The sequence below is a fragment of the Candoia aspera genome, chromosome 6 (genome assembly GCF_035149785.1).
Source record: "Candoia aspera isolate rCanAsp1 chromosome 6, rCanAsp1.hap2, whole genome shotgun sequence".
Lineage (NCBI taxonomy): Eukaryota > Metazoa > Chordata > Lepidosauria > Squamata > Boidae > Candoia > Candoia aspera.
The window spans coordinates 38,597,717-38,618,084 of record NC_086158.1 but is presented as its reverse complement, the minus strand read 5'-3'; the positions used below and the strand labels follow the sequence as shown (position 1 = coordinate 38,618,084).

At 39.8% G+C, this 20,368-nt stretch overlaps 1 protein-coding gene across 1 annotated transcript; it reads left to right on the top strand.

Moving 5' to 3' along the window:
* Window positions 1-858: 858 nt before the first annotated feature.
* STK25 (serine/threonine kinase 25) lies at window positions 859-19,487 on the top strand. Its single transcript, XM_063306760.1, has 12 exons — window positions 859-970; window positions 1,960-2,068; window positions 6,089-6,319; window positions 7,435-7,491; window positions 10,894-11,002; window positions 11,996-12,153; window positions 12,999-13,184; window positions 13,607-13,752; window positions 14,624-14,738; window positions 15,509-15,580; window positions 17,176-17,312; window positions 17,936-19,487. The coding sequence occupies exons 2-12, from the start codon at window positions 2,039-2,041 to the stop codon at window positions 17,973-17,975; spliced, it is 1,281 nt and encodes a 426-aa protein (XP_063162830.1). The 5' UTR covers window positions 859-970; window positions 1,960-2,038; the 3' UTR covers window positions 17,976-19,487.
* Window positions 19,488-20,368: the final 881 nt, after the last annotated feature.

Below are 20,368 nucleotides of genomic sequence, written 5' to 3'. Positions count from 1 at the left end.
AAGCTATTTTTCCAACATATATTCCGAAGGTGATTTTAGATACCTAAAACGTCTTAAGAGTATCTTGATTTGAAATCTCCAACAATAATTTGCCCCCTAGATGTTACTGACCAAACATCTTCATCTATTATGGTGCAATGCATAACAGTTATTTGGGGCTAAGTCCCCATTCCCCCTGCCCCCATGTTGTGTAGCTTTTTGTAAGGTTTTATTATTAATCATCTTCCAATTTGTACAGTTCTAAAATTTGCTTGAAATATGTTTCTGTATAAGATGAAAAAGTCAATGAAATATAAAAATTTAAAATAAAATGAAATCTTAAATGATCACATGAAATGATTCCTTCAGTTTGAAAGAGATCAGCTAGGATTTTTACCTTGCAACAAAAACAAAAGTTATTTTAACTGCATTGTGAACATTCTGCTCCTTATTAAAGTGACGCTGTATAATTCTCTTATTCTAGCTTCATAATTACCATGGAAGGTTGATTTAAAAAAAAAATCCACAAGACATTTGCGTGAAAGACTGAAATCTGGTCACATCGGTTTAGCAAAGGAGTTCGTGTGACATTTTGCTTTATGCAAAAATTGTACTGCTCAACTCGACCACCAGAAGGAATCAAAGCGCCGCAGACAGAAGGAACTTCAGCCTTTATTTCCTCCTAGCAGCCGAAAACGAAGCCTAGTAAACTACCTTTCCCAGAAACCCTCGCTTTCCGAGTGGCCTACCCTGCCCTCCTGAAATGTATTATAGGTATTGCAGTCTCTGCTCCTAGCATTCTCGAGCGAATTGCTTGAGGCAAGAACTAGTCTTCCCAGTAGCCTCCGCAGCAAGTCAGATTCCTGCGCATGATTGTTTTCGTCTTGTTCCCTGCCTCCCCTGCAGTTACTATCACCGAATTCGCTAGCCTGGACTGGCGCGCGCTAAGCTACAATGGGGCAACTGGGCAGGAGGGACCCTCGGGATGCAGGTGAGGGCGAAGGGCTTCAGACACGCCTGGTAATAGAGGCGGGGCGAGCTGTTCGGGAATAAGACTGGCGGCGGCAACCGTTGCCATGGCAGGTGTATCTAGAGGCTGGGAGGAGCTGTTCTCTCTGGGGGCAGTAGGGCAGGGAGAATTTTGGCCTTTATCCATCTCCGGTTGGCTGCACATCTGGAAATACCTGATGGAAATAATACACAGAAGGTCTTCTCCGAGCTAATCCCCACCCCGCTAGGTTTTTTTACACATGTGGTAGGAAAGGCGTTTCTTTAGATGCTTTTTCTCTTTCTCGTTGCAGTCCACCCTAACATTCCCCTTTGTGCAGCCCTGTCACGCTTGATAAACATTTCCTCCGGACAGGGGAATGAGAGGTGCCGATTTAGCACCTCTGAGAAAGCGACTATGTATATCTGTAGGGCTTGGTTTGATTTTCTGTTGTTAACCTTCCCTGGATCTGATGTACTCTGTATGTCTTGGATTACCGTTCCCATCATCCAACATAATTGGAATCCTAACACCCACAAGAGTGGATGGAATAGGAAATTATTCATACTGGGCTTAGTCATGAAGTTCAACTTCTTATTGTGCTTTAAGCTGGACTCCTGGTGGCAAAGTTGTCTTCATTCTCAAAGCAACACACTGTTAAATCTGTGGTTTATCATACAGTTACTAAAAAGAGAGCATATTAATTAATTAATCAATCAATCAGTCAAACAAGTAGGTGTTTACTCCAGCCTTTTTAAAGAATTCTGGATGGTGTATCTGGATGCAGGCGAACTCTCCCCGACTCCCTGCACACTTGTAAGTTGATAGACTAAGAAAGAATATCAGGTTCTGAGTTGCTTATTCTGAGCTGATTAAGATATTAGTAGAGGTAGGCCGCCTGTTGAAATTGTTATCATTCCTGAGTCTGTGGTAAAGTGTGAGCATTTTGTATCATACCATTTTAATTGGCTGCACTTTTTCTCTTTTTGTAGCAAAGTGATCAATAGAAGGTAACATACTTTTCATTGCTGTGCAAGAATTAGTATATGAGTGTTGTGACAGTCTTCAGCCATGGCTCATCTGAGAGAATTTGCCAATCAGGTGAGTGAGAACTTGAGGCTATTTCTCAATCAATTTACCTGAAATTGAAATATCTAAACTTCTGCATGTGGCCATATTTGCATTACATTCTGACAAACGAACATGAGTGTCACCATTTTTAATTCTTACTTCACGGCACTGTACCTAGGATTTCAGACTCATTGAATTCAGACTCATTGCTTTAGGTTTGTTGTTGCAAAGACCCAAGATTGCATCTTGAATGTGCGTGGTCCAGTTTGCCATGTTACATGAACCAGGCCAGCTTCTCTGGATACTTTATCCTATCATTTTGCTAGATGGCATCATGCTGGATATCGCTTTATATGTGCCAGAAAGTCAGCCAATCCCTCATAAACCTGTGAAAAGATAAATTGTGAAAATTGATCTTTTCTCAGGTTTATGAGGGATTGGCTGACTTTCTGTCCTGATGCTTTCTCTATTCCCCCTCTCTTGCTTACATTTTATCTTTTTATATTTCTAGTGTGTATTTGTTGATAGGTGAAAGCAGAAATCAAGCGTGAGACTTGCTTTTTGAGCATATGCATAGACTTTGTGTCATCATATGAGAAGCTGCTTGCATCTTGCAACTTGTCCAAGAGTTTCTTAGTGGGATTTACATAATTGCATTATTAACAGTAAGAGCCAAATGCCTATAACTCAAAAGCCTTAGAACAGAAACTGAAACTGGTACAACCCTTGCTGGTGATTCATTTATGGGTGAGTCTGTACCATATCTTCTCAAAGTGACAGGCACACCCACCCACACCAGGTATGAAAATAATATAAGTGGGAAGGCGGTATAATCTGGCTTCAAAATAATAAAACTGCACTAAGAAAAGGTAAAGCAGTATAAAATATGTTGAACGTGTATATTTCTGGTTTGATTATTGTTCTTTTAAACATTTGTTCCCAGCTTTTAGCTCAAATTATCTCTGTGGCATGGTCTGCAATAAGTTATCTTGATGGGGTTAAAGAGGTGGTAAAGTAGTCATAATATTTCAGCTCCTAGCTGTCTGGAATTTCTACTGCTTCTGTTATTATTCTTATGGAAAGCATTTCTAGTCATGTTGGCCTGTACTTGAATGCTTGCACACTTTATACTATTTTAATTAACTCTAGTAAAGGTACTGACTTTATCTGTAGCTTTAGCTTAAAGGAGGTGACTGGTGTCTTCCTCGCAGCTTTAATTTTTTTTTTTTTTGCTTTTATGTAATTTATATATGAGAATACACACACACACACACACACACACACACATGAATAATGTTTGCTAGTTTGATCTTGGACCATATATTAACACATAATAATAATGGATATCTGTGGATTTTATTACTATTTTAATAGGGTGGTCTATTGGCAATTTTAGGAAAAATAATTAATACTCACTCATCCATCCATTTTCCATACTAGTGTGCTTTCTACTACCTGAATGGAACTGCCACTTCAGGATGGAGCTTCTCTCACAAAATAGATACAGAGTGCACCTCATGTCTATTCTTTTTATATTGGTCAGCTGCAAGAAATGTACATGGCTCTTAGATATCTTCCCAACTTTCTGATGTTCCCACTGTTACTGTCATATGTACAGGAGCTATAGCAGATCAAATGGAAATAGCTCCAGAAACCTTGTTAGAATATGAAAGCTAAGACTGAATTCTGCAGCATTTGAGATTACATTCACAAACTTTATAACTCCATTAATTACTTCTCTTCTTAATCTTAAATTCTTCTTAAATTTAATACTTAAACCCATAAAAACCTTTTAAGCTGACATTCTTTCATCGTAGATCTAGGATTTGCACACTTTTCAGATCTAATTCTGCCCCTCCCTCAAAATCACTCAGGATAGAAATGAACAATTTCAACTTTTCTTCAATATTTCAAGCACTATAGTTAATTCTCAAGATGGAAGAAACTTTAATAAAAGGTTAAGTAAAGGTAAAGGTTTCCCTTGACATTAAGTCCAGTCGTGTCCGACTCTAGGGGGCGGTGCTCATCTCCGTTTCAAAGCCAAAGAGCCGGCGTTTGTCCATAGACAGTTCCGTGGTCATGTGACCGGCATGACTACACAGAACGCCGTTACCTGCCCGCTGAAGCAGTACCTATTAATCTACTCACATTTTGCATGTTTTATATAAAAGAAATTAATCTCTAGGATAGAGGAGACATTTATCCAATATTGTATTAGAAATAACTGATGTATTGACAGATAGATAATGATTAAACAGATTGCTGTTCACAGTGCTGTCCTATAGATTTATGTGTCAGTGGAGGCTCTTTCTAGGATGTTAAATTAATACAATCTCTTATCTAAATAGCTACAATATTAGTAGAACTCTGACATTCTAAGGAAGTTGTTCAACAGGTTGAACACAATTCTGATATTTACAGCCAGATACTCTAATATTTTCATAGTTTTATTTTTTCTCCTTTAGATAAAAATACTTTATGTGGGAAAAAGGCAGATCCATGTTGAACAAGTTAATCTTAGAAGAAAATATGGAAAAAATAGCTCTGCTCTACTGAGTTACTACTATACTGAGATATTTCTGTTGGTACATTTATTTGCAAACCTAACACTGACTTACCAGTTCAATTCCTAAATTCATACTTAATCTGTTACAGAAATCTTATATTTGGTTGGTCTGCTTACTGCTGTCTGTTTAAATGCATGTAATAGATATTCCTCCCTGATTCATTGGCATTCTGCTAAGCCAGTTTTCTGAATTAATCACATTCCTGGCTCATATATCACACTAAGTAATCTGGCTTGCTTGGTTTGGACTTACTGTCATTGTGATTCCAAATTCATGCTTTATCATTATGTGTGAATCAGGCCACTGGCTTATTCTGAAAAAAAATGTAAAGGTTCTGAGTTGAGCTTGACTCTGGTGACTTCATAGTCTCATTGCCCTTGCCTTTTTCAGGATATTTTTCAACTTCCCAGTCTATCTTATAGTCCTGGAATTCCCTGTACCCAAATTAGTTGACAAGCGGGGAAAAGGTCAGCCAAATATTGCCACCTGATAGATTAGTCTAAAAATCATGATGAAATGCTTTGCTTCAATATAGGACTACTGGAGAAAGTATTCATATTATAGTCTTCCTAGTCCTCTCCTTTGGATTGATGAGATGCTTGGTCTTCTGCTGAATATAATGTAGCTATGAGCTATATTATACCAGTTAGATTAAAATACCTTTTTAAAAAATGTCCCTTGAACTTGATGTTTTCTTGGATTGACTTGACCAGATTGACAACAATAAGCCAAAGTTACAGGAAATGTAAAGTAGATCCTGCTGACAATCTCCTGCATGGAATGTGAAGAGGGTTGGGCAAATTAAAGGCTTGTTTGAGTTCATTCCAGCTCATGTCTGAGAGTTAGCTGGAACTTCTAGGATTTGCATTTTTAACATAACTGAAAGGCACTAGGTTGGGAAAGGCTATGCTGTAGTAAGTCATAAAACTTGTGACATGCAAACCAGGGGAAAATCATCCATGTTTTGTTCTATTTAAAGCATACAGTTTCTCTTTTCACATTTAAATTGTATGGTTAATCATTCATCTATTAACTATTATACATTGACACACAGTGTGTGTGTGTGTGTGTAGATATAATAAAACCATATAAAGAGTCTTGCAACACATAAAAGGCTTTCATGATGTAACTTCCTTGGTCTGACCTATTTCTTGCATCTGATGGTAAGCTCTGGTAGACAGAAGTGTCTCATTATTTTTGCTGAAATTGACTGTCATGACAATCCCTGTAGAAAATAATCAATGTTAAGTTAAAATATAGCTTTTGGTATTCATGGAACCTCATATATATTCTTCTTCTATTCTAATAGTAAGCCAATATTGTCACTGTACTATAGTAAGTTCACTTAGAATTGTTATAATAGCTAATAATAATAGCTAACCTTTGTTTTTCTGCTTTTTAGAGTTCTGAATAGTTTTTCTTAATGTGTTGCCTTTCTCTCTCACCTCTTCTTCACCTCCTCAATATATTTTATCCAACTTAGCATTCTCGGGTTGATCCAGAGGAACTGTTCACCAAGCTGGAAAGGATTGGTAAAGGATCATTTGGGGAAGTGTACAAAGGAATTGACAACCGTACCAAGGAGGTAGTAGCTATCAAAATAATTGACCTGGAAGAGGCAGAGGATGAGATTGAAGACATCCAGCAGGAGATAACAGTTCTCAGTCAGTGTGACAGTCCATATATCACCCGATACTATGGCTCCTACTTGAAGGTAACTGAAGCTAGAAAAGTAGCCTGGATTGCAGTGTTTTTATTGCAAGCTGGTAACTTTGCAATTTATCTACAAAACTGGAGGAATAGGAAACAAAAACCAACTACTGTACAAATCATTCTGTCTCCAAGCACAGCGAAATGGCTCCTTTTATAGGCAGGCCCTCTGTTTTTTCCAAGAATTGTCTATATTTCTTCACCAAATAGCAGCAAAAAATCTTGTGGTATGAGTGGATAAATGTCAGTGAGCATGGGAAGAAGGTTTTCCTTCAAAGTCCTTTTTCTGTTATACATGAAGTGTTCAAATAAAAATACTCATGATCAATAGAATAAATATTTAGTCTTCCAGAGATCTAATAATTTGAATGAAATTCCGTCTCAGTAATCAATAGAGTGAATGAGAAATATATGCAAAGTGTTCCCTTCCTACATTTGCTGATTCTAAATTAGGCTTTTTTAATCATTTTACTGAGTTTGTAGTTGGTTGGTGTGTAGTCTGGAACGTTCTTCTTGAGGCAACCAAGCTTCATTTCTTAATCAGTTCTTCTTGGGGGTGGCTAGTATCATAGATCTCTCCCCAACGATTAAGATCTTTGCCTCTTGGATTTTATATCTATTTTATCTTTATTTATTGGTTGGTATATTGTAATTTATATGCTTTTAATTTTTGATTTTATTGTAAACCACCCAGAGTACTCCTTTTAGGAGAGATGGACAGTAATAGAAATTCGAAAAATAAACAAATAAATAATTGAAGGTGCTTGATTATGGATAACGAACTTTGCTTCTGAATCTTTTCTCTAAAGGGGTTACTATGAGAGTATCATTTGTGTGTAGCAAAGATAAAGTTGTCCTTGTATTTCCTTACCCTAACACTCCTGTATTAAACTGGTTACCATGATACTGCTTATATAATTAATTTCTTAAAAGCATCAAAAATAATATCACCATAAACATGTTATATAATGTCAGTGAGACAATTAGGTCTTATTCTGGTACTAAGAAACTATACAAGAGATGCAGAGCAGCCTATTTAAAGTTCTAATAGGAAACTAGATGGACTTAACTAAACATAATACTGCCATTGGTGTCACATCTGCTTGGTTTAATTTGCAGGGCACCAAACTGTGGATAATCATGGAGTATTTGGGAGGTGGCTCAGCTCTGGATCTAGTAAGTATCTTTGTTATTTTGTTTATTACCTTGCCAGAATTTGCCCACCCAAGAGCAGCTCAGGATTTCATATAATCAGTTATGACCATCTATCTAACCCAACTGGTATTTGGCTCCGTACAGCCAACAGATTTGGTATTCTGGCCCTGGATGAAGCAGATTATCTGGACCCTTTTCAGTCTGGGTTCAGGCCGAGGTACAGTACTGAAACGGCATTGGTCACATTTGTGGATGACCTCTGGAGGGCTTGGGATGGAGGTGCTGCAACTGTCCTGGCCCTCCTCCTGGCGGCTTTCAATATCACTGACCATGGTATCTTGGACTGACTCCAAGGATTGTGAATAGGAGACACTGTTTTGCAGTGGTTCTCCTCCTCCCTGTGTGGCCGGTTCCAGTTGTGGGGGAGAGGTCCAGCCCTAGACCCCTGCAATGTCGTGTGTCTCAGGGCTCAGGTCTTTCACTCCTTCTCTTTAACATATACATGAAACTGCTTTGCAAAGTCAGTTGTGAGCAGGGGTGCCTTTGCACAGACTCATTTTGTGCACTAATTGTGCCCATTCTGGGAGGCCTTGCTCACTGTCACTCATGCTTTGGTCACTTCCTGGTGGGACTATTGGAATGTGCTCTACATGGGACTGCCCTTGAAGTTCACTGTAAGTTACAACTGGTCCAGAATGCGGTGGCGTGGACAGTACTGAGCTCCTGTCAGTTTGTCCATATTATACCTCTGTTGCATGAGCTCCCAGTTTCTTTTCAGATGCAACTCAAAGTGCTGGTTATCATCTTTAAAGTCTTACATGGCATAGGGCCAGGTTATTTGCAGGATCGTCTCTCCCTGAGAGTATCTGCCCGACCCACCAGGTCATCAGAATGAGCACGCTCCAGGTCCTTTCCCTTAAACATTGCCATCTAGCAGGACCTAGGAAGCAGGCCTTTTCTGTAGTGGCCCCTGCCCTATGGAATGCCCATCCTCTCGAGATCCTGCCGGCCCCCACCCCTTTCGCCTTCCAGAATGTTGTAAAGAGCTGACTCTTCCCTCAGGTGCTGCGATAGGGTGAGATGGAAGCCTATGAATGGCTGAGATGCTGGGTTTTTGTTTTTATAGTTTAATAGTTTTTGTTTGTTTGTTTTATTGCTGTTGTGAGCCGCCTAGAGTTGTGTTTTAAGATGGGCAGCCATACAGTCTTTTAAATAAATAAATATTCTGATTGTGGAAATATATTGAAGCCTTAGCTAACCTGTGAAATAAGAAGATAGCTTGAGTGGTTAGCACTATAATTCCTAAACACTTTCTACAAACGGCCATTCTTCTACCTTCACCACATCATGCTACATACCACCTAACAGTTCTATGTCTCGTTTAAGCCATGCCCTCAACTGTCTGCTCGCCTCTTTGGAGCAAATCTTTTGGTTCAACTTACCGTTCACTGGGACACCATTAACAACCATATTATTAGGTTTCGCTACTCCAAGGAATAGTGCCTGTTTGCAGGTTTTTGCCTTGCTGCTTTCTATTTTCCCTGAAATTGTATAATTGCTAAGCAAACTGAGTGTGTGAACATTTAGTTTGGTTTCCTTTACCAGTTTTTTCTTGACACTGGTGTGTGACATTTCCTTTAGTCACTGTTGCAATGTACTTCACAATTTTGGAGTGTAAAAGTCTGACTTCTCTCATCATTTGGCATTGGCCATGCACTCCAAGTTGACATTTGAGTGATAACATGAATGTAAGCAGAGAAACTTTTCAGATAGATCAGACAGAGCCAGCCAGCAGTGTCTACAGGATCACTCTGCTTCCATCAGAGTAATGAAAGCAGCATTGCAGTGTCATGCCAGAAGCTGCATCCCTTGGGGCATGGAGGTAACATCACGATGCATGTAGAAATGGGGCAGGGCTTGCATCACCATAGCATGCTTTTCTCTATCTGACCTTCCCTTTTCCCTCCATGGATGGTGCTGGATTAAGCAGAATGAGGTTCTAGGACAGCAGAGGCAGGAGCTTATTGTTCTGTCTCCATGGCATCCACCCAGAGTACACTCGCGCTGTACTTCCATACTGTGAGGTGTTTTCTCCTCATAGTATTGTTCTAAGGATGGTGCAGAGACCTAGAATATTGAAGGCAGGCTGTGAGATAGTTGTATCATGCTTTATGATAAAGCTGATTGGGTTAGGCTTTGAGTTGGATGCCAGTATTGGGCAGGTCATAAGGATGTAACCTCAGCAACCCTGATGTACTGAGATCTTGTATGTATGTGGGGTCTTCTGTGTCATTCTTATGATTATGGAATCACAGCTTTTAGGGAAGTTGTAAAGGCAATATTTCACTAATTGTTTCAATTGTTAAATGGTTTTTAATTTTTTTTTGTTATGTTTTTTAATTGTGTTAGTCACCTTGTGCTCATATATACAAAAAAGTGGGTTATAAATCAAATGAGTAGTTAGAATACACCGTAATTCAGCCCTTGGTTCCAAGAAGTACAATCATAAGTCCTCACTGGCCTTGTTCATATGACACAGTCCACTGTTCCTTTGGGGTAAACACTATCATGCAGCAGCTGTGTGTAATCACAGGTGTCCCAGTCAGAAGGGAAGTGGGAAGCCTTTCAAGTAGCTGTCATTCCCTGCCATTATCTAATTTTTTTAGAAAATTAAAAAAAAATCCATAGAGGCCCAGCATAGAGGTACCAACTCCACCCCCTTTCTCACACTTTCCCCCACCTCTGTATGCTCACTGGGAAGTAAAAAGTAAAACAGAAAGGTAAATGGACTTCCCAGAGAAGCCCATTTTTGCAAGGCCATACTAAGATATTGCCTTCATGGGGCTTGTACATGTTCGGATGACACCACTGATTGAGGGAAGTTAGTGAACACCTCAGGGGGTAGAGCAAGTTAGTTTAGCTATCTGAGGCTAAAGTAGGCTATCTGAGGTTAAACAATGCAAAGAGTGCATAGAGTGGCAATTTTAAATATACCTGTTCACACTACATGTTTAATTAGATCAAGAGAGTGTGGCTTAGCAAACAGCACTGGAGTTCAGAAGGCTATCTTTCTAACGCCAGTGCTGTTTGCTAAGTCACACTCTCTTGACCTAATTAAACATGTAGTGTGAACAGGTATATTTAAAATTGCCACTCTATGCACTCTTTGCATTGTTTAATGAAGCACAGATGAACTAAATGCTTTATGAGTGAAATTATTCAGCAGTTGGGAAGCCGGTTTCTGTTCAGGATGTGTTGTGATTCTGCTCTAGAATTAACTATTGAAAATATCTCCAATCTCCTACACTATTCGAGATTGAAACTTTATAAAATAGAGGTGACTAAAAAATATTTTTTTGCAAATCTTCATAGCCAGAGTCATTTCATAGATTTCATGGACATATTTCTGCCCTTTTCTTTCAGCTCAAGCCTGGTCCCTTAGAGGAGACCTACATTGCCACAATCCTGCGTGAAATTCTAAAAGGTCTGGATTACCTTCACTCTGAGAGGAAAATCCACAGAGACATAAAAGGTAAGTCACACAGAATATACACTGTGTTCATTCCTGGCACTTCTTTATTGAGACCAATGAATCCATGTTTGTTGCTTGTTTGCACTAATATCCTGGAAAGAAAAATCTAGCCTAAGTATATACGTTTCTGTGATCATGCATTAAACAAAGGAGTCTGGATTCTGCCATAAATCTTTTCAACAGACTAATGAAAATTATTTTTTTTTAAAGAGGGAAATGTTTCATGATTTTGAAAATGAGAAGAGGGGATGAAAGCAGCTGAAATGAGACTAATGTCTGCACCTGGGGTGGCAATAACACATTATTAAGCAGAAAGCATATTATTTTACTCTGCCAAACCCCAATGTTTATGATGAAATTACAGGGGCTTTTGAAAATATACTACTAATAAATGGAAATAATTTGAAATCTATATAAAAGTCCATGTAACAATTTTGAATCCATTTGCTTTAGTAAAGTGTACTGAAACAACTGACTTCTCTTCATAAAAGGATGGTGTTAGTATATTCTTATTAATAATGGTTTTTGATGAGATTTATGCTGTGTATATAAATTGTGCAGTTACTCTCAATCTGTGTTCAGTATAGTACTTCTGGATAGTGATTTTTTTTTTTAATGCCAGAATATAAGGTACGGTTAGGGTAGTTACAATGGCCTTTCCAACGGAATATAGAAAGGAAAGATGGAAAACATGGGAAGGACAAAGAATGGAGAACAGAGTTAATTGTTTCAGGTAGGACAACAATGTAATTCCATTGTCTGGCTTGTGAACGTATAAGGAAGTGGACTGAGAAGCAGACCTAAGGATTGAACCAACTTTCTGGATGTCTTTTGCCTTCTCAGTACAGTTCTTTAAAGAACCATTTGTCTTCCTCTCTGCTATCTTGAAAAATAACTGAAAACTGTATGCCAAACCTTCAAAGGATACTATCTTTCCCCAAGAGAGAGAACCTCCTTTGATTATGGTGCTTATATAACTTTTTGTATAAACAGCTGCCAATGTGTTACTTTCGGAGCAAGGGGATGTGAAACTAGCTGACTTTGGTGTGGCTGGCCAACTGACAGACACTCAAATCAAGAGAAACACCTTTGTTGGGACTCCTTTTTGGATGGCACCCGAAGTCATCAAGCAGTCAGCCTATGACTTCAAGGTGAGCTGAGAGGAGCAACCGGAAGTAAAAAGACCACCAATGTATTATCTCATCAGGATAGTACAGTATGTTAGAAAAAATAGAAGATTTATGTCATATCCACATCCTTTGCCCACAGTAATGGTTGAGCATACTAGCAGAGTATTGCTCCTATTCAAAGAAGCAATTTTTACTGAATTTTTATCAAAGTTGATCTCTTTGAAATTCTGCATCACCCATATCTCACTAACATGTCCATGTTTGAAAAATGAAGAACGTTGACAGATATTTTTATGTTGCAAAACTTCAGATACAAGAGATCTGTAATTACAGGAAATAAAAAGAAACATAAAACCATTCTTGCAGTCTTCTTGGGGGCCATGACCAATGACTACCATTTTGACTGTTATGATCATTTTCACTTTTAGTAAATCCATACTTAGTGAACATTTTTTTGACACAGCCACCTGTACAAAATCTTATGAAACTGTCGGTCATAAATAATTTTTCTTTAGAGATTACTTCATTTAGACAAAGGGAGACACCCACATGTTGAAAACACATTTCACACCCATTCACACAGGAATTCCTGTCAGCCCCAGGAAGCAGGCAATGGCAAACCACTTCCAAAATCTTGCCAAGAAAACTGCAGGGACTTGTCCAGGCAGTTGCCAGGAGTCAACCTTGACTTGAAGGTGCGCGCACACACACACACACACACACACACACAGGATCATTCTGGAAGGTGAAATGAATTATTGTATTTTGGAAATGGGAATCGAAGCCTTTGAGCACACAGTGTTGGTTTCCATCTCCCAAATTAAGGTGGAATATTCTGAGTTCATGCACTTTTGTTCTTCTTACAGGCAGACATTTGGTCCCTTGGCATTACTGCTATTGAACTGGCGAAAGGAGAGCCTCCAAATTCTGACCTGCATCCAATGAGAGTTCTCTTCCTGATTCCCAAGAACAACCCTCCAACGTTAGAGGGGCACCACAGTAAGCCCTTTAAGGAATTTGTGGAAGCCTGCCTTAACAAGGACCCCAGATTTGTAAGTGTTTTTTTCTTTGCCTGTCTTTGTAAACAGCGCCTATAGGGAACTAGTTCTCCTGAATTAGAATATCTGGCAAAAGCTATTAAAAGAATGTAATACTTGACCTTTGGAGATGAGCCATGTGTACTGGGACTAGGGAGACTCAGGTTCAGGTTTACCCTCAGCCACAGAAGATCGCTGGGTAACTTTGGGCCAGTCGTGCTCTCAGCTTTTCAGCCCAATCTCTCCTACAAAATTGTTGGTGGGAAACTGCTTTGAGCTTCTGAAGGAAATGTAAATGTAAGGTTAATTAAAAAATAAGTCTGCCAGAGTCACTTTCCAAATGAAAACGTTCTTCAGAAAGCCAAAAGTGCCATCTGCCTTCTTATTTAGGCTTCTGCTAGCTAAAACTCCTTGTTTTGTCTCCTTTGTTTGCACAGAGGCCCACTGCAAAGGAATTGCTAAAGCACAAATTTATTACACGTTACACAAAGAAAACATCATTTCTCATGGAACTCATTGACCGGTACAAACGGTGGAAATCAGAGGGGCATGGTGAGGATTCCAGCTCAGATGACTCTGACATGTATGTATATTCCCTTTCTCTTGCCCCATTCCCAGATAAGAATAATTCACAGTCAGATGTTAGTGAGAGGAGTCTGAACAGTATAAATTTTGCCTCTTGGCAAACAATCTTTTGTAGATTTTAACATGGATATAATTGATGTGGCTTTTTGGGTGTGGATGGGAAAGGAACAACATATATTATTTTAATGCTAGATGCTTCCATTTACAAAATGGAGGCAAATGGAATACATGAATACCCAATCCTGGTTCAGTGAGTTGGAAACCTTCCAGAAAAATTAGTGTATTTGCTCTCACATCAAATGTTAGCCCCCTGATACCCCACACTAATTGTCAGGCCAGTGGGGCTTTCCCCATTGGGGAAGCACTTTGAAGAGAGGCCATGTTAGGGATGCCGTCCGCAGAGAGTTCCATCTGGCAGGGTCCAGGAAGTGTGCCTTCTCTGCAGTGGCTCCCGCCCTTTGGAACATTCTTCCTCCAGAGGTAAGGCAGATTCCACCTCTTGTGGCTTTTCGTAAACAACTAAAAACCTGGTTTTGCCACCTCGCTTGGGACAGGAGGGGGAGTAATCACTCCTGGAGATGGTTAGCACCCTAAATGGCCTCTTAGATATATGTGAGCAATTTTCCAACTAGCCTCGTCATCTGAATTTCATACTGTATCTATTTGAATATTATATTTGTATTAATGTTTTTAGGGTACTTTAATGTTTTATCCTGGTTGTAAACCGCGCAGAGTCCCCCCTTTGAGGGGAGATGGGCGGTGGCAAAATTTGATAAATAAGTAAGTAAGTAAGTAAATTTTTGATCTGTATGTAATTTATCCAGTTCAACACATTTCTTGGATACAAGTATTATTTTTTTATTTCGTAGTGATAGAGATGCAGATGAGAGGGATCAAGGGCCCATCTGGACTTTCCCTCCAACTATTCGTCCCAGTTCCCTGAACAAGTTGCATAAAGGGATGTCTCATCATGGGTCCCAAAAGGTCAGTTTGGTGTTGGTTGCAGCTGAGAAGAACCAAACCACTGTTAGTAGGTCTGGGGGACTGTAATGTTTCTCTCATGACGTGAGACAACAGTATTAGAGCATTAGTTTGCTTTGGCTGCTTTTCATTTTTAGCAACTCATTAATACCAGCTGTTTGTCAGAAATGTTGCTGCTATTCTTAATCTGCTACTGGGAAGTGGTATAAATGCTCCTGGTATATAAGATGTCATTCCAGCCTTAGGCTCTTCCTGGAATCAGAGTGGGATCTGCTGAGTCTGCAGGGAGAAATAGAAAGCTGTTAATGATACCTGTCTCTGTTTTCCTCTGTTTCTTTCATAACAGTATAGATTCATGATGCTTGGCAATACACTGCATTTTTGTGGACAAAGAGCAAATATAAGTAGAGGTAGGCAACCTGGTGCACTCCAGATTTCAACCCCCATCAGCCCAAGTGGCCAGGGATTATGGAATTTGTAATCCAAAACATCCAGACTGGGTTCGTACATTACATTAGGCTGTAAAGGTGTTGATTTTGACTTAGCATGATGTAGGCACACAGACATTTTGGTTTGTAGACCATCATGTGCACTTAGCATTATGAAGCAGGCCATGTGGCCTTTTCAACAAAACCTTGATTAAAGCAAACCCCGGCTTAGCATAATGTGTGAACCAGTCCTAGAATATACAAGGTTGCCTGCCCTTGATCTAACAGGTTGGAAGGCTTACTTAGGGAAATGCTAGCTGGCAACCTTGCTTTTCCTCTTTCCAGGCTTCTGAACCTATTAAGAGGCAGCCCCGGTCCCAGTGTCTCTCTACTCTCGTCCGCCCTGTCTTCAGAGAGGTGAGTCTCTGGCACATTCTGACCCGTTTTTGTAAACTTGTTTGTAACATGTAAAGGGCTTGGATAAGTAGGTGAGGATCTCTGAAGTGGATAGGAATTCTGAAAAGCAAGCGCATGTCAGGAGATGATTCTTTAGGTGAGAAACGAGGTACAGTTTCTACTTATGTGTCTAAATCCAATACTGACAAAGGCTTCTGAGTACTTTTTACCAGTACTATTTGGTCATGTGTAGTTTTTTTTTGGGGGGGGGTCATTTTTATATTTAAATAGCAAGTTATCTATGGTGGTTCATAATACCAAAAATGTTAGTAGCTGTCAAGTATAGCATGCAGATGAACTGCATGGTCCTTCTGGTTATGACACATCCAGTCCAGCTCAGAGTAATTCTTGCAAGGCAAAAATACTCAAATCCAAAATAAGCAGTTGGTAATAATGCACTAAAACTTAACAGTATCTGTTTGAAATCTGTAGGCTGATTGCTTATTTGGTGTCAGTCTGGAGTCTGCTTAGTGTGTTCTAGCAAGAGGCATTTTCTTTCACCAGTGGGAGTAATGCACACTGCTCCTCTAATTCCACACTGCCAGTACGCAGCTTTGCCCTGCTTTGAATCCTGATTATGTGGGAGGCACTTAGCAAAGGATGACTGGCCTAGGTCAGGATCTCTTTGGGACAGGTCACAGCTATCTAAGCCATGCTGATAATTGAAGGGGAGAGATACTGAGCCAGACAAGCTTTTGGTTATTGAATTATTGGTCTTGTCCTGATACTTTTTGCTTTCAGTTTTGCTTCACAGCTAGCTATTCAATTTCTGGAGAAATTCTTATAGTTCAATCTGACCAGAGCAAAGATTTTTCTGCAATCTAAATGCCAAGTCTACTGAAACTTAAATAGGAGATTCCAGGGATTGTACTATATGGAGAAATGGAAAGCCACACTAAAAACCTTTTTACTGGGTGGTGGATGAGCAGGATATTTTTAATGGAACAAGAGTGTTCCATATTATATTGCCTAACATATATAGTGTTCATAGTTTTATGTATGAGCTGGGCTCAAGTTCTGGCCTAAATTCTTTCATGCTGGAATCAAGAGTTGCCTAAACATTTGGATGTAAAATGTATCTAACAAAAATCAGCAAAGAAATATACTATATAGCACCCTTTTAAATGTGGGTAGAGAGTAATCAGCTTACATATTAAAGTTGTGATGTATTAGCTCTTTTTTTTATCATATGGCTAGCAGTTCGGTGTTCACGCTGCTTTTTCTTCTTGCTGGGAAATCCTTGTGAGGTCCAGCAGCCAGATGTGTAGACTATTTAACCGTGATAAGTCACGTTGCCCAGGGTGCACCACAAGGAGGCTAGTCTACATTGCACCGAGTTGGGCTGAGAGAGAGTGACTGGCCCAAGGTTACCCAGCCGGCTTTCATGCCTAAGGCGGGACTAGAACTCACAGACTCCTGGTCTCTAGCCCAGCATCTTAACCACTAGGGCAAACTGGCTCTCATCTATTAGCTATGGAATATATACTATCATCTCTGACATAACATGAAAATTTAGAAACAGATCTTCTGACTATTCTAAACAACTTTCTTGGCAGCTCAAAGACAAGCACAAGCAGACCGGAGGAAATGTAGGCGCCATGGAAGAACTTGAAAATGCTTTTAGCTTAGCTGAAGAATCTTGCCCAGGAATCTCAGATAAACTAATTGCATATATGGTGGAGCGAGTGCAAAGGTAAAATCAGCAAGGGCTAGCCTGATCAAACTTACTAGTGGTAGATAAGCAACAATTATCTACTCCTAATTTATGCTGCTTTTTGTTTGTGCCCATGGTATTTAGATATATGTTGTAGATTGTGGATTCCCTCCTAAAGTGGATTCCCTCCTGAAGTCTACTATCTTGAACTTAGTTCTTTGAATGGTATCTGGACAGGATAGTGAAAATCCATCCTGGTACTAATCCACACCAATTTTGGCTAAGCATGACTTTGAATATTTAGCCCGAAACAATGTTCTACTTGTTTGTTATTGAATTTGAAGACAGGCTATAGTAGAAAACAAACAAACGAACAAATAAAATACTCCTTCTATATACTGTATCTGTAAGGTGAAGGTGGGCCATCTGCATCCTCAGGGCCACAAGTGACATGCAAAGTTCCCCTCATTTGTGCTGTTGAATTTCAGCTTCCCACTATTTTGAGGCACAGAACATATGAAAAAGTACCACACACACACACACTGCAACTTACCCAAAAAAGGAAATCCCCCTCACCCAACCTACATGCCTGTGATGCTACCCACTCTTGGCTTAACAACTTACGGTGAGAAGCCTGACAGATTTCTCTTGTTCATCCTCAGGTTCTCGCACAGTAGGAACCACCTGACTTCAGCACGTTGATGAGTCTGCCCTTTATTACTCATGAAAAGGGTGACTCCCCCCAACCCCACCAGCTCCATAAGAACTGCATCTTGAATTCATTACCTGCTATTGGATGTTAACATTGTGCTATGAATTCCCAGACATTTCAGAGCCTTTGTGTGTGTATGTGTCATGACCGCCCAAGATGGGATTTGTAACGCAAATGATCATGGACTACTTTGCAGAACTGGGAGGGTAATTTCTACAATGCATTTCATGGAGGTTTTTAAACAATAACCAATTTTGCTCAGGTCAGACCTTGTTTCAAAGCAAAATCCTGACTGCTGGAAAATCGAGATTCCTAGACAAACACATTCCAAGGAGGAAGGAGACACTGGTGGGTTTCTCCTCTGGCCAGAGGCAAAGTTTACTTAAGCACATGGATGATCTCTTGCCAGTCAGCTAGACAGTATAGGTGGCTGTTACTCAAGAGAATTTTCTTTAGATTTTCTCAGTTAGTTATACAGGTGATATTTTCCTCCTCAGTCTGCTTGCCCCTTTTGCGAGGCAGGCTTGTCTGCTGCTGTAATCTGCCCTTGGCCACGTTTCAGTGACAACAGCTCAAAGCTGATATACTTGTAGTGTGGCAAGCCCTTCTGCTGCTACACAGTATTCATTACTCTTGACTCATATCTGATTCAATAATTTTGGCAGGCAAAGTATTCTGGACTTACTGAGGAGAGACACTAACTACTCCTACAGGTTAGGGAAGCAACAGAGTCCCAAGTTTCCACATGTTTAGAGCTTTGTTTGTGAAATGTGGCTAATTTTTTTTGTTAAATTGAAATAAAGTGTGGTGCCAACCAGTGAAGAATATTCTAGGTGACGTTCCTGAAACGTGTTCTTTGTTCTGTCTCTTTAACTGTTCACTCTATGTTGGTCCCAAATAGTTTTAGGAAGTATCCTATCATTTTCTGAGCAATCTGAGACTCTTGAGTAGGAAGCTAGCAGATCTATAGCAGTATTAAAAATGGAAGTGGGTGGTCTTCAAGTATCATTTTCTAAATATGTAGCACGTCACTGATAGTGCCATGGATGACTTTCTTGAGAAAGACATGTTACTGCTTAATAATTACAGTTGTGGGTGGAAGTGGATCTTCCAGTTCTGTTTATATTCCCTGGAAAATGCTCTGTTGATGATACAGTATTCAGATATTATGCTGGAACATAATGCTCTTAAGAAATAGCTGGGGCAGTTGTATTTCAGCCACGCTTATGGATAGCCAACTAAAAACGATAGAGAGCTGATGAATCCAATTTCTTTACCATAAATTATTTGTCCAAATTGCTTATACAACATATGGAAATATACCAATGGAAAACAGGAAGCTTCTACTTTGTGCTGTTCATAAAAGGTACTTTATGCTAGTCCACATGATATCACCAGAATGCTCCCCAGAGTGTCTCCAATATTCAAAGTAACAATGTACTGGTATTCAAAAAAGCAGCAAGATGGATCTGCCACTTCCAATAAAATTAACTTGTAAAGCAGTGTGACTTTGCTTCTTTATTAGATTTCTGTCTTGCCTTTCTTCCACGAGCTCAAGTACCCAGGGCCGCAACTAGGGAGGGGCAAACGGGGCGTGTGCCCCAGGCACCACGCTGGGGAGGCGCCAAAATGAGCACTGGGGGGGCGCCAAAATGGGTGTGGAATCCATGTTTGCCCCGGATGACAGAGACCCTAGTTGCAGGCCTGCAAGTACCTACTCTTCTAATTTTCTCCACAAAACAACCCAGTGTGGTAGGCTGGGCTGAATGTAAGTGAATTGCTCTGTTATCCAGTGAGCTTCCATGCCAGAGGGTAGACTTGAACCTAGATCTTCCCAGTTGAAGATAGCAGCTGCTATTGGTGTGACCAAATGGAGGCAAGGTTTCAAGCAGATGCTAATTTAGGGTCAGAGCTTACATGCATACTGGGTTGTTGTTGTTGTTGTTTTTTTGAAGGTCAATCTTGGCCTTAGGTAAGTTAGAGGAATTAGCCACCTGATTTTATAGGCAACTGTTTCTATGTTGTAACCCTATCAGCAACATAAAGCAAAGGGTATTTAAAGGGGCTCAAACTGGAGCTTTTAAAAATAGTGAATATTCCTTGTCAGAAAATGTATTTGCTACAATCTGTATTTGCCCATAGCTTCCTGCTGGTTGTTTATGTATTCAAACAGACACCAGGTAATGCTTTGCATTAGGTAGCTAAAAGAAGCTGAAAATAGGAATTTGTTTCTCATAGGAAAATATTCCCCTTGGAGGAGGAAGGGCTATTGGGCTGGCATCAGACATGGAGTCTTACTAAGAAGAAGAACAGGAACAGGGAAGGTATAATGGTTGGCAAATTAAGATGAATCTAGACAATGTTAACAGTGCTGAAGTTTTGT